Source organism: Ovis aries, chromosome 2 (assembly GCF_016772045.2).
Source record: "Ovis aries strain OAR_USU_Benz2616 breed Rambouillet chromosome 2, ARS-UI_Ramb_v3.0, whole genome shotgun sequence".
NCBI lineage: Eukaryota > Metazoa > Chordata > Mammalia > Artiodactyla > Bovidae > Ovis > Ovis aries.
Genome location: NC_056055.1, coordinates 68,804,231 through 68,818,741, shown reverse-complemented (window position 1 = coordinate 68,818,741; position 14,511 = coordinate 68,804,231). Strand labels below are relative to the sequence as shown.

Below are 14,511 nucleotides of genomic sequence, written 5' to 3'. Positions count from 1 at the left end.
TGGTGGGCTGCCATCTATGGGGCTGCACAGAGTCGGACACGACTGAAGCGACTTAGCAGCAGCTGCAGTTCTTTTTTAATTAAAAACATTTTTATTGAAGGATAAACTCTCACACACTAGCAAAGTAATGCTCAAAATTCCCCAAGCAAGGCTTCAACAGTACATGAACCATGAACTTCAAGATGTTCAGCTGGATTTAGAAGGGCAGAGGAACCACAGATCAAATTGTCAACATCTGTTGACATCGAAAAAGCAAGAGAGTTGCAGCATCTACTTCTGCTTCAGTGACTATGCCAAAGCCTTTGACTGTGTGGATCACAACACACTGGAAAATTCTTAAAGAGATGGGAATACCAGACCATCTGACCTGCCTCTTGAGAAATCTGTATGCATGTCAAGAAGCAACAGTTAGAACTGGACATGGAACAACAGACTGGTTCCAAACCGGGAAAGGAGTACATCAAGGCTGTAAATTGTCACCCTGCTTATTTAACTTATATTCAGAGTACATCATGAGAAATGCTGGGCTGGATGAAGCAGAAGCTGGAATCAAGATTGCCAGGAGAAATATCAATAACCTCAGATATGCAGATGACACTACCCTTATGGGAGAAAGCGAAGAAGAACTAAAGAGCCTCTTGATGAAAGTGAAAGAGGAAAGTGAAAATGTTGGGTTAAAACTCAACAATCAGAAAACTAAGATCATGGCATCTGGTCCCATCACTTCATGGGAAATAGATGGGGAAACAGTGGAAACAGTGGCAGACTTTACTTTTGGGGGCTCCAAAATCACTGCAGATGGTGACTGCAGCCATGAAATTAAAAGATGCTTACTCCTTGGAAGAAAAGTTATGACCAACCTAGACAGAATATTAAAAAGCAGAGACATTACTTTACTAACAAAGGTCATCTAGTCAAGGCTATGGTTTTTCCAGTGGTCAAGTACGGATGTGAGAGTTGGACTATAAAGAAAGCTGAGCGCCAAAGAATTGATGCTTTTGAACTGTTGTGTTGGAGAAGACTCTTGAGAGTCTCTTGGACAGCAAGGAGATCCAACCAGTCCATCCTAAAGGAAATCAGTCCTGAATATTTATTGGAATTTTCATCTTGAGCTGAAACTCCAATACTTTGGCCACCTGATGCGAAGGGCTGACTCATTGGAAAAGACCCTGATGCTGGCAAAGATTGAAGGGAGGAGGAGAAGGGATGACAGAGGATGAGATGGTTGGATGGCATCACCAACTCAATGGACATGAGTTTGAGTAAACTTCGGGAGTTGATGATGGACAGGAAGCCTGGTGTGCTGCAGTCCATGGGGTCGCAGAGAGTCAGATATGACTGAGCGACTGAACTGAATTGGTTTACAGAATTCTGTTGTTTTCTGTCAAACCTCAACATGAATCAGCCATAGGAATACATATGTCCCCTCCCTTTTAACCCTCCCTCCCATCTTCCTCCCCATCCCACCCCTCTAGGTTGATACAGAGCCCTGTTTGAGTTTCCTGAGCCATACAGCAAATTCCCGTTGGCTATATATTTTACATATGGTAATATGTTTCCATATTACTCTTTCCATACATCTCACCCTCTCCTCCCCTCTCTCCATGTCCATAAGTCTATTCTCTATGTCTGTTTCTCCATTGCTGTCCTGTAAATAAATTCTTCAGTACCATTTTTCTAGATTCTGTATATATGCATTAGAATACGATATTTATCTTTCTTTCTGACTTACTTCACTCTGCATAGTAGGTTCTAGGTTCATACACCTCATTAGAACTGACTCAAATGCATTCCTTTCTACAGCTGAGTAATATTCCTTTGTGTATATGTAGCACAGCTTCTTTATCCATTCATCTGTCAATGGACATCTACGTTGCTTCCGTGTTCTAGCTGTCGTAAGTAGTGCTGCAACGAACAATGGGTTATATGTGTCTTTTTCAGTTTTGGTCTCCTCAGGGTATATGGCTAGGAGTCATATGGTAGTTTTATTCCTAGTGTTTTAAGGAATCTCCATATGGTCTTCCATAGTGCCTGTATCAATTTATATTCCCATCAACAGTGCAGGAGCATTCCCTTTTTTCCACACCCTCTCCAGCATTTGATGTTTGTAGACTTTTTGATGATGGCCATTCTGACCAGTGTGAGGTAATACCTCATTGTAATTTTGATTTGCATTTCTCTAATAATGAGTGCTGTTGAGCATCTTTTCATGTGTTTGTTAGCCATCTATATGTCTTCTTTGGAGAAATGACTGTTTAGGTATTTTTCCCATTTTTTGATTGGGTTGTTTTTGTGGTGTTGAGTGTATGAGCTGTTTGTATATTTTGGAAATTAATCCTTTGTCAGTTGTTTCATTTGCTATTATTTTCTCCCACTCTGAGGGTTGTCTTTTCACCTTGCTTATAGTTACCCTTGCTGTGCAAAAGCTTTTAAGTTTAATCAGGTCCCGCTTGTTTACTTTTGTTTTTATTTCCATTACTCTAGGAGGTGGGTCATAGAGGATCTTGCTTTGATTTATGTCATCGAGTGTTCTGCCTACGTTTTCCTCTAAGAGTTTTATAGTTTCTGGTCTTATATTTAGGTCTTTAACCCATTTTAAGTTTATTTTTGTGTCTGGTGTTAGGAAGTGTTCTAATTTCATTCTGTTACATGTAGCTGTCCAGTTTTCCCAGCACCATCTATTGAAGAGGCTGTCTTTGCCCCATGTTATATTCTTGCCTCCTTTGTAAAACTAAGGCACCCATAGGTGCATGGGTTGATTTCTGGGCTTTCTGTCTTGTTCCATTGGTCTATGTTTCTGTTTTTGTGGCATGTAGTTTATATGATAAGAATCATCCAAGGCCTAGGCATAGGTCTGTCTTTACTACCCAGCAGCTGATGTCTATTTGCATAAGAACTTCATGATCATCGATCTCTTCACTGATCAAAGGGATAACTCCTAGTCTCAAGGAACTTCCAGTCAAGTGGAAGGGACAGTCTTACACTCAGAAAAAAAAACAAAACAAAACAAAACAAAAACAAAAACAGAGAGGGAGGGGGCGATGAGGGATGGTGAAAAGGCAGAAACAAGTACCGGTGGGGATTACCCTGCAGCTGGGTTCCAAGCTGGAGCTCAGGCATAATGGAGGGTTGGGACCCTTTCAAACTGCGACCATAGCTGTTTGCACACAATTGCCCAGCAGGAGTTGGGGAGTGGTTCTCTCCAGGACTTCCCTGGTGGCTCAGATGGTAAAGCGTCTGTCTACAATGCAGGAGACCTGGGTTCGATCCCTGGGTCGGGAAGATTCCCTGGAGAAGGAAATGGTAACCCACTCCAGTACTCTTGCCTAGAAAATCCCATGGACGGAGGAGCCTGGTGCAGGCTACTGCCCATGGAGTCGCAAAGAGTCGGACACGACTGAGCGACTTCACTTCACTTCACCTCTCTCCAGGCAGAGGCTGTGTCACGTCTCCTTAGTCACAGGAAAGCCTGCCCAGCTTACTCTCTCCACTGTGTGAGCTTGCTGAAAGATTCAGAGTTCAGGCAGGTGGAAACTAGTCTGGGCACAGGTGGAGGGTCCTCTCCGGAGACTTGACTAGACACCCTCACTCCTAAAATACACCTCCTCCCACTCTTTCAACCCCAATACACATTTAGCTGCCCCTTCTGGGCTCCTCCAGCTGGAAGGGGTCTGGGGAGGAGCCCACTTTCCAATATTACTTTACTTGATTCCCAATTTGAATGCTTTATCCTGCAGTTTCACAATTCATGAGTAAAAAGGTAGCTGGGCCTCCAGGAATCCCCCCTTGATGCTGTGCAGCATCACCATTTCCCCAGTGTTTAGCTACTCACTGCAGATGGCCTGAAGCGCCTTTCTGCTCCTGATGTCATCAAGAAGATGCCCAACATGTGCACACACACAGTAAAACCTCCTGGGCGGGGCTTGATTTCTCTAAGCCATATATTTTTTTAATTATTCGTTTATTTTTTTGGCTGTGCTGGGTCATCCTTGCAGTGTGTGGGCTTTCTCTAGCGATGGTGAGCGGCGGGATCCTCTCTAGCAGTGGGTGCTCAGGTTTCTTACTGTGGCTTCTCCTGTTGCAGAGCACAGGCTGCAGGCACATGGGCTTCAGAGACTGCGGCTTTCACTCACTGTGGCATGCAGGCTTAGTTGCTCCGTGCATGCGGCATCTTCCCAGACCGGGGATCGGACTGTGTCCCCTGCATTGGCAGGTGGATTATCATCCACTGTTGTTTTTGTTGTTCCGTTGCTAAGTCATGTCTGCCTCTTCGCAGCACCATGGGCTGAAGCACCAAGGAAGTCCTCTAAGTGGTATTTAAACAGCTGTTTTGCTGGGGTGTCTTGTGTTCAGTTCTCTGTGGATTAGGACCATTAAGTTTCCTAATCAGCTGCTGGGCTCCACGCAATCCTCTTTAGAAACCTATTGCTTGGTATGTGTCTGGTGACGTCTGTGTTTAGCTGCAAAGTGCAGCCAATGGAGTGGAGCAAGCAGACTAACGCTGGGCCACTAAACAAGCAATGTCAGCTCGTGCTCAGCTGCTTCAGTCGTCTCCGACTCTTTGCAACCCCATGGACGGTAGCCTGCCAGGCTCCTCTGTCCATGGGATTCTCCAGGCAAGAATACTGGAGTGGGTTGCCATTTCCTTCTCCAATGTCAGCTTAGTCACTGCAGATTTGTCCTGGCTGCCAAGTCCTCTCTTTCTTCTCTCTTCGATCAGGGAACCTTGCCACTCAGTAGCTTTGTTTCAAGCGGAAGTTGGTGTGCTTTGATACCCTCAGGGAGCGCTTACAGGCTGGGGGACACAGGTGGGCTATTGGAATCTTTGTATTTACCTTCTAGAGGAATGCACTGGAAACAGGAGGAGAAGTGAAGCCAGGTTGGATTGGGTTTCCAAGCACCCCTGTGTGCCCTCTAGTTCCACCAATACCCTTTCTTCTACCCTGAGCGCCCTTGCTGTTGGCCTTGGCCAGATCATGTAAACCAGCACTGCAAGTTGAATAGACCAGGCATTTATTTTCTGATAAATCAGGTCTCTGTCCTGCCTGCACTTTGGCCTGCTTTTGATAAATGTTTCCAGCAGTGAATACAACATGTGGGGGCCTGGCTAAACTTTCTAGATGTGCTGATTATAAATAGTGTTTCCTTACATTTGGGGCAGCACATTTGAGTTTCCAAAACACGTTCCCATACAGTAATTGTCTCACTGGATTTCCTCAATAGGATAAAAGAAGATGGAGCAAGGCATCCCCATTTTGCAGTGAAAAAACCTGAAATTCGGAGAGATATAGTGACTTGGGCAGTTGCAGGAGTAGAAAGTAGAGAGTAAGAAAGCAGAACTTCTGCTCCTTGCTGTAGAAAACTTTGGCAGTCATGTAGTCTTTCTCTTTTCAAATCTCACGTATCACCCTGGTAATCTTGTTGGATAACGGAACAATTTGTTCATCCATGCTATGTTCTCTTATTGCATAAAGGAAATGATAAGGGACAAGAGAACTGATTTCTCAGCTGTATCCTTTAGAGCTCTGCCATCATGTCAATCACTCCCTTATCCAGGCTACCAGTGATTTGCCACCTTCCAACATATGGGAAAAATAGTAAAAGTGAAAGTCATTAAGCTGCCAAGCTAACGCCACAGAGATCATCATCAGAGCAGGAACTGCACTGGACTCAGTAGCGTCATTCTAGAGAGAGCTCTGCCTCCCCAAGATGTGCGGGAGCGTCAAGGCCATAAGGATCAGGAATGTGGACTGACTGCCCTCCATATGGTCTTCAAATTAGGCTATGCTGAATTTCCTCTAGTCATACTATGGCAGAAAACATAGTGACCATCAGAGCTTTGGTTTTTTAATCAGGCTCTGTGATTCCTATTAAGGATAAGGTCTAAGGTGATTTAAGGGAAAACAGCAGAAAAGGGGGGGGAACCCTCTTAATTTTCTCCCATGCATTCATAATAGATAAAGTCAAGAGGGTAGAAGGCTATTCCTTCGGGGTGAGTTGACCCTAACTGTCTTCCCTGTTTGGTGCTTTTAACCCAGAGATACAGAAAAGGACAGTCTGACAGCTATCATCACTGATGGCCACCTTCATTCAGTTGTTGTTTGGTTGCTAAGTTGTGTCTGACTCTTTGCAACCCCACGGACTGCAGCATTACAGGCTCCCCTGTCCTTCACTATCTCTCGGAGATATTATCCAGATTCTGGATATTATTATCCAGATTCATGTCCATTGAGTCAGTGATGCTATCTGACCATCTCATCCTCTGCCATCCTCTCCTCCTTTTGCCTCCAATCTTTCTCAGCATCAGGGTCTTTTCCAATTAGTCAGCTCTTCACATCCAGTAGCCAAAGTAACGGAGCTTCAGCTTCAGCATCAGTCCTTCCAATGAATAATAAAGGTTGATTTCCTTTAGGATCAACATCACTTACATTTTTTGAGCATCCATGATGGGCCAGGCTCTGAGGATACTATGACGAAAGACATAGTTTTGATGCTTTTTTCCATTCAAACCTAATTTATTCCATTTCCCTTTTGCTCTCACTTTTCTCCCAATGTCCCTCCCAGCTGTTTTTGATTCCTGGTCATTTGCATCATTTTTGGCAAGACATTCTAGAGGATCAATTCCTGATGTAGCAAAACCGCCCACATCCATCCCCACTCTTTCAGGATAGCGTTAGCTCTTGGTCCTCCTTCATGTACTGTTTATCCCCTTGCATCTCCCCTCCTAGAGAAGGTGCTTCTAGGTCAATGGTTGTGAAAATGAAATGAAATAAACTGTACTCCTGATTGCCAGACAAGTTTAAGTTTCTTCTTCTGAATGCATTTACCTTAAAGCAAATATTCTGCGGGCTTCCTTCATAGCTCAGTCGGTAAAGAATCTGCCTACAGCGCAGGAGACCCAGGTTTGATCCCTTGGTTGGAAAGGTCTCCTGGAGAAGGAAATGGGAATCCACTCCAGCATTCTTACCTGGAGAATCCCATAGACAGAGGAGCCTGCCAGGCTACAGTCCATGGAGTTGCAAGAGTAGGACACAGCTTAGCAACTAAAGAGAAAGAAATGTTCTGCAGGGAGCATGCTTTGTTGTGCTTCTTTCCCCTTTCTTCTTGGTTCCCTGAGGAACCACTAATCCCTCTATCAGTAGCCTTGTGGTTGGAGTTGATATTCATCCTGCTTCTGCTGTGAGGGGAGACCTTGCTCAGCTTAAGCCACTCCGATCAGAGTGAACCCAAAGACCCTGCCTCGGAATCCTGGAACACAAAATCTCTTTTCTTTGTGGAGCTTAGTTGTATGAGGTTGTGAGGCTCACAACTGCCTTTTTCATGATGGATAAGCCTGGAGTTTCCAGGGAGCACTGCTGAAAGCCTGAGGATGGAGCCAAACAAGAGAAATCAGAGATGAAAGATGGGCCCAGGACACGGGTATAAGCCCTGAATCCAACTGGGTCTGAACCAATTCTACATCTGGGTTAATCTATTAAGTGAACCAATTAACTCCACTATTCCCTTTGAAAACACTGATTAGAGTTTGGTTTTCTGTCTGTTACAAAAGATTGCCAGCTAAGTACTATCCCCAGGCTAAGGCTTCCCAAATAGGGTGCCATGGTGCACCTGTGAGCTGAGTTATAGATATTACTTGAGCATGATGACCCCAGCCCTTGGGAGGGGCTCAGAACAGCCAGAGGTCCAGGGATGGTCATCTCTGGAAGCAAGTAGCTTTGTCCATTTACCCCAGTGAGACAACAAATGCAAAATTTTAATGTGCCCCGTTATGGTGATTTTAGAATATGTTCAAAAGTTTTATAAGACTGCTCCATTCCAAAGGTAGAGCCTGCTACTCCTCTCCTTGAAAGTGAACTGAACTTTGTGATCTGCTTCTGAAAAACAGAATATGGCAGACATGAGGGAGTATGATTTCTGAGACTAGGTCATAAAGGACACTGCCACTTTTGGCTTGCTTCTGCTGAACTGCTCACTCTGGGGGGAAGTCAATGAGTACCCATGCAGAAGGGGTTGAGGTCCACAGGCAGAAGAACTGAGGCCTCCCATCAATGACCAGCATCAACTCTCTAAAGTTATGAATGAGCCACCTTGGAACAGAATCCTCCAGCTTCAGTCAAGCCTTCAGATGAAAGCAGCTCTGGCCAATGTCTTGATTGCAACCTCCCATGCAAGACCTTAAGTCACACTGCCCATCTAAACTGATCCTAATCCACTGGAACTGCGTCAGGTATTGTTTACTGCTGTGTTAAATTAATGAGTTTAGGGGCTGGCTGCCTGTTATATTATACCTTAGTAGATAATATTTACACCCAGAATGTGAAAAAGATGGAGAAACACTGCTTTAAGTCCAAAAAAGAATACACTGGTTACTGCAGACATACACAGCAATATATGAGAAACTTTAGTTTTAGTCTTTTTTTTTTTTTGCAAAATACTTAGTTAATAGCAGCATTACAACATTTGAGATAATAAGCATTTAAAAATACATTTAAAGCAAAACAAAAGCTCCCTGTCTTTGCAAACATACTTGCAAACACAATTATCAGTGACAGCTCGAAAAGTTTTTGCTTTTATAACTAATGTATTGTTATGGAAAGGACTTCTTAGTGAATAGTATTATGGCATTTAAGACAAACCCAATCAGGTCTACTCAATAAATTCAGGTTTCACTTTCCTGAGATTCTTAAGACCTGGTGACAGTTGCACTCAACACCTTGTTACAGGAAAGGAGGCATGAAGCTAATCAGAAGGTTTCTCCCATAAGCTTGTATAGACGTTTGCAAAGTAAAATCAAGTGGGCTATCACCGCATAGCAGCTTTCTCTAACTTCCAGGACACAAAAGGCCTAATCTGCTTTACTCTTAGGAATGTCTGAAATGCTTCTTTCTTAATCCCTTATTTAGGATACATAATCATTGGACAAGGAAGTGGCAACCCACTCTAGTTTTCTTACCATGAGAATCGCATGGACAGAGGAGCCTGGCAGGCTACAGTCCATGGGGTCACAGAGAGTCGGACACGACTGAGTGACTCTCACTCATCATTATCAATCAGAGGACCAATGTTCAAGTTCTTTGTTTATGCCATTACTCAAGTAAGTGCAATGCCTCCACTTCATTTATAACCTTTACAGAAAGAACAACTCCCCTGGAGTAGGAAATAATAACTCACTTCAGTATTCTTGCTTGGAAAATTCCATGGACAGAAGCATCTGACAGGCTACAGTCCACAGGGTCGCAAAGAGTCAGAAACGACAGAGCACACACCCAAAGAACAACTAAACTATCTGGAATTGAGAAAAGAGCCAGGGTTAATTCAGTAAGAGTGTGAGTTAGACCAGTGTTGATGGGTTCACACTCGCCAACGCTACCAGCTTCACTTCTAGGTAAGCCCATGGGCTCTCAGTCAGAATTTTTTCTTACTCTAGACACTATTCCTCCTATTTTGCCAATCTATAATCTGAGCACACAGATCAGAGGCATCATATCATATAAGTTGAGAGTTTCTAGAATTGTACCATCCAATATAGTAGCCACTAGCCACAAGCACCTGAAATGCGGCTGAACTTAAAATTGAGATTAGGTGTAAAGTATAAAATCTCTAAGTATAAAATACATACATACAAATTCTGAAGGCTTAGTATGAAAAAAGGAATGTAAAGTACCTTGTCAATAATTTTTGTATTGATTACACGTTGAATTGATAATATTTTGTATATATTGGTTAAATGAAATGTATTATGAAAATTAATGTCACTTGTTTCTTTTCCTAATTTTTTAATATAGCTACCAAAAAATTTAAAATAACATATACAGCTCATATTATATTTCTATTGGACAGTGCTGGTCTAGAAGCAGGCCTACTCACAGTCATTCACTTAATTATTCAACATATGTTTATTAAGTGTCTTCTGTGTGTGGAGTCCTAGGCTAGGAGACAGGAATGCAACAGTGAACACAAGTTTTTGTACCTAGGAAGCGTGTGGTGCCCACTGTAGTACAAGAGAGACTGAAAGTGAAAGCAGGGGGCATTTAATCTGGAATATTTTAGGTCACAGATTTTAGGGCTCCTAGAGCTAAAAGCTAGCTCTACGTGACTTAGCACCTAACCCTTATTATATCTGAAGGCACAATATAATTGGTGTTGATAAAAATGGCCACTCTCGAGTCACTGAGAAAAGGTTATATTCCATACTGCCTCTTGCAGTCTGCTGTGCATTATGGCTACAGCCATACAGATGCTCTTTCTCACCAAGCTGAGAGGCTCTGGAGGGCAGTGACAATGTTCTTTGACCTTGATCTCACCCAGTTTCTCCCACACAGAAGATACTAAACAACACACGGAACTAAAGCATGTCATATGTACTCATTTAAGAAAACAATACATCATATACTTTTGGAAGAGTTCTGCCCCAAATGTCTAAAGAACAAAAGGTTTGCCATGTAAACTAGTAAGTTTCAGTAATTAAAAGAAAAATGTCCTCTTTCAGAATATAAAATTCATGCATACCTGATGATATAAATGAAAAAGTTCTGTAATATCTAAATGAAATTCTCTCTCATGACCACCAAGACTAAATATTATATATGAAGTGTGACCCTGGATAGCACTGTTTGACCAAGGCCATAATTAGGCATCTTTCTTCTTCTCTGAAATGCTTTACCAAAGATTTGTGAGTTGTCAAAACCAAAAAAGACGAGTTGCAAAAGGAAAACATTTTGCTTGCAATTCTTATTATGTTTTCAGTACCAGTCAAGGTAATCAGTCATATTAAAAAATATATAATTTAATTCTCAAATAATAACTTTGTTCATCTTTGTCCAAAAAATCCAAAGCTGAATATATTCTCTAGCTGATGTACACATGCTGATAGACAGCACAATGTTCAGAAATGAAAGCAGAAGTATTACTCTTTTATAAAAATAAACTTGGTCCCAGAGAAGAGAATAAAAAGTGATACAAGAGTGAGCGTTAAGAAAAAAAAGCCAAGCTTTAGAGGAGAATTGTTTCCATTTTAGTAAATGCAGCATTTGCAGCTTTGAGTGGGGCCCTCAGAGTACCATGCATCTCCTACATCGGTGGAGTGTGCACCCCTCTAACGTGTGTTAAATTAACAAAAAGCAAAAATAACTGTACAACAATTAGTCCACCATTACCAAAACAGAAGCAAGTCCACAAATAATTGATCCCTGGATTTCCAGCCTTCATGATCTTAAGATTTCTAGTAAGCCCTCCCCTCACAGATTTATTGGAATGTTCGTACTCCAACAAGTTCAGCTTTTTCCCATAAAAAGGGGATGGGACAAGTTCACTCTGAATAGGTTGGTGGACAACTTTTTCATTTTCCCTTGGGCAATTTGGGTTTATCTAAATATAGGTTAATTCAAAAACAGATGGGAGGAAGTCATCCCTTGTCTAGGCAGTGCCTAACTACTCAGCAGGAGATGTTATTTATGCCTTGCTTTGTACAACTACGTGAAAAAGCACGCCTTAACAAATAACACAGGCACGCCTGATGAACCAGCCTCCAGCATCTCCATCTGTCAAATGTCTGAAGTCTGGTCGCACCCCATTTGTGTGCAACTTCCACGCTCATTTGGGTCCCAGAGCTTTCAGAGAACGTCCGCTCAGGGAGGGTGTGGTGTGTCCTGTGTGGCAAGTATCCTGTTTTAGGCACCAGCGGGTCCTTCTCCAGGGTCACAGAGCCTCCAGTCTTCCTGGGTGAGGATAGTTTTTCTTAGCTGCCCTGTGACAACTGGGTTTCACATTTCCTGAAACTCGATCTGTGGAAGGAGTCTCTGAAATTAAGGAGGGAAGAGAACAGAGGAAAGAAAGATCAGTTAGCCATTTAAAGAGAGGGAGGGGGAAAATCATTCACTAGAAAAGGACATCTATCATGGGGAACTCAGTAAATACGTAAACAAGGGAAAGTGCAGCCATGCCTTTGCACTAACCCAGGAGAAACCCAGACAATAATTTGGCCCTGGGAAGATGCTGGCAGAAGGCCACAAGGAGGGGCCCCGAGAGGTGAAGGAGAAGGCGCAGGAGGATCGGGATGCCAGCAGAGCAGACAGATCATGCTCGGGCAGCTTCTATGATTCCAGGGCCTACTCCCACCCCCAGGGGCTCTGCAGTTCTGACTGTCCTTTACCCTCCCCTGCCTTCTTCTCACCTCTTTTGACTGTCAACTCTGAATATTGGCTTGTAGAGTTCCGGAATTTTGCGCTCGATCATTGGTCGGAGGTTCTCTTTCAGCTTGCCGTAGTTCTTCTTGAGTTCCTGCTGATACTCCCTCTGATCTGCTGTGATGAGACGCTTGTTTTTCTCTACGGCTTCCCCGCATCTGAGAAGCAAAAATCGGGGGAGAAAGGAGGTTGTATTTCATAGAGATTTTGTATATTTAACTCATACAGGTATGCTATAACCATAACGACCTCCAGTGAAAACTACAACATGGAAAGCTTAACTAACTTGCCTCAGGTCACAAAGCCAATTAACTGCAAAGCCAGTTCCAGAGTCTGTCTCCCATACAGATGGGATGTTACATACCAAAGAAGAAAACTGTCTTATTTAAACATAACGAAGCCTTACCTTTCCTTTTATACTGTTTTACCCAAGGGAACTTACTATCAACAAACCTCGAAGAGACAACACAATGGCTGAAACTTAGCTGACATGCAATGACTAGTAGAACTGATGCTTTGGAATTGTGAGCTGAAGAAGACTCTTGAGAGAGAGAGTCCCTTGGACTGCAAGGAGATCAAACCAGTCAACCCTAAAGGAAATCAACCCTGAATATTCATTGGAAGGACTGTGCTGAAGTTGAAGCTCTAATACTTTGGCCACCTGATGTGAAGAGCCAGCTAATTGAAAAAGACCTTGACGCTGGGAAAGACAGGGCAGGAGGAGGAGGAGGTGACAGAGGTGACTGGATGGCATCATCGACTCAGTCGACATGAATCTGAGCAAACTCTGGGAGATGGTGAAGGACAGGGAAGCCTGGCATGCTGTAGTCCATGGGGTCGCAAAGAGTTGGACATGATTTAGTGACTGAACTACAACAATGATTAGCAATGATTCAGGTGCATTGGATTCCCATGATCAACATGGTTTAAACTGTTTTCCTAATAGTGGTGCTTGCTTTGGGTAGTGTTACTGGGGATACCTGGTGACTCAGTGGTAAAGAACTTCCCTGCCAATGCAGGAGATGTGGGTTCGATCCCTGCTAGGGAAGATCCCCTGGAGAAAGAAATGGAAACCCACTCCAGTATTCTTGCCTGGGGAATCCCATGGACAGAGGAGCCTAGAGGGCTACAGTCTATGGGGTCACAAACAATGGGACATGACTTAGCAACTGAACAGCAACAACAAGGATACTTAGGCCTTGCTATCAAATCCTCCCTATTAGCACTGAACATGCTCAGGATGACGAAGTAATCAGGTGGCATGTAGCTGTGGGGCAGAGGAAAGCCACCTGGCCTGAGCAACATTAAACCTATGGACACAGCTTCATCATGGAATCCGCCTGCTTTAGAAGAAACGTTTGATTCAATGCACCCTAGAGGCCTTCTGCAACTGGATTTTCACCTATCTTTTAAGTCTGACATTAACTGAAGCAAACTAGTATACACAAGGTTTTATATCAAAGGTTTCACGGTAAGAAGAGGTAAGAAGGGGAGGTATATAGTCTTTGAATCCTGAGAAATCTACATCACCCCTTATTATTTTTTTTTATTGCCCCTTAACTAACAATTATGAGCTACCACCATGTGTAAAATGAAATCAGTTTCAGGGTGACTTCAAGGCCCAGTTTGGTAACCTTGGCAGATGAGAGGCCTGCAGAAGTGAATTGCTAACTTGGCGATGGGCTACTCTGCAAACTTCTGAAGTAACTACAGTCTCTACGATCTTTGTTATCAGAAGACATAACATCTACAGATACACATAGTGTTTTAAAAAGACAAATATATTAATAGGTAGAATGAAGACTCATATTTGTATAAAGTAACTTTATATTTTTACAAATTTTATAACAAAGTATTTCATAGATGTTTTCTGTATTTCTTTCTTCCATTTGGATTATAATCTCTAGGTTTGCTTATAAAAATTAAAATAATTTTCATTATGTTAATTTAAATTCACAAACTAAAGAGAGCCATGAATTAAATTTCCCTCCTAGAGAAGAGCCAGATCTCTTGGGAAATGTATACAGGATCATATAAGTACATTAAAAATAATTTTTTAAAATGGTCTTATCTGTAACACTTTTATTAGGTCCACAGACATCTGAACTGTGCAGCTTTCACTCAGTGACACACTGTTCCAGATGGCCCCCTCCCTAGCTGTTCACTTTGTTGATAAGTTCACTGAACACAAGCATTTTCTTACAGTCAATGTGCTGGGGTTTTTCAGCAGAGTCCTACAGAAACCAGACTGATGGGGACTAGAAAGGACAGGAAGTTGTGCTTTCAGAACACTGTTCCTGGTGTTTTTGGAGAGTAACTCTCATAG

At 42.7% G+C, this 14,511-nt stretch overlaps 1 protein-coding gene across 10 annotated transcripts in view; it reads right to left on the bottom strand.

Moving 5' to 3' along the window:
• Window positions 1–9,759: 9,759 nt before the first annotated feature.
• The window catches only part of DOCK8 (dedicator of cytokinesis 8), a 266,032-nt gene continuing 261,280 nt past the window's right edge, over window positions 9,760–14,511 (bottom strand). For all 10 annotated transcript variants that reach the window (XM_060410909.1, XM_060410910.1, XM_042243384.2 and 7 more), the window contains 2 exons: window positions 12,173–12,343; window positions 9,760–11,798 (listed from right to left, as the gene is read on the bottom strand). In XM_060410909.1, the coding sequence (XP_060266892.1) occupies window positions 11,738–11,798; window positions 12,173–12,343 (232 nt within the window). In that variant the 3' untranslated portion in view covers window positions 9,760–11,737. The remainder of the gene's footprint in view (window positions 11,799–12,172; window positions 12,344–14,511) is intronic.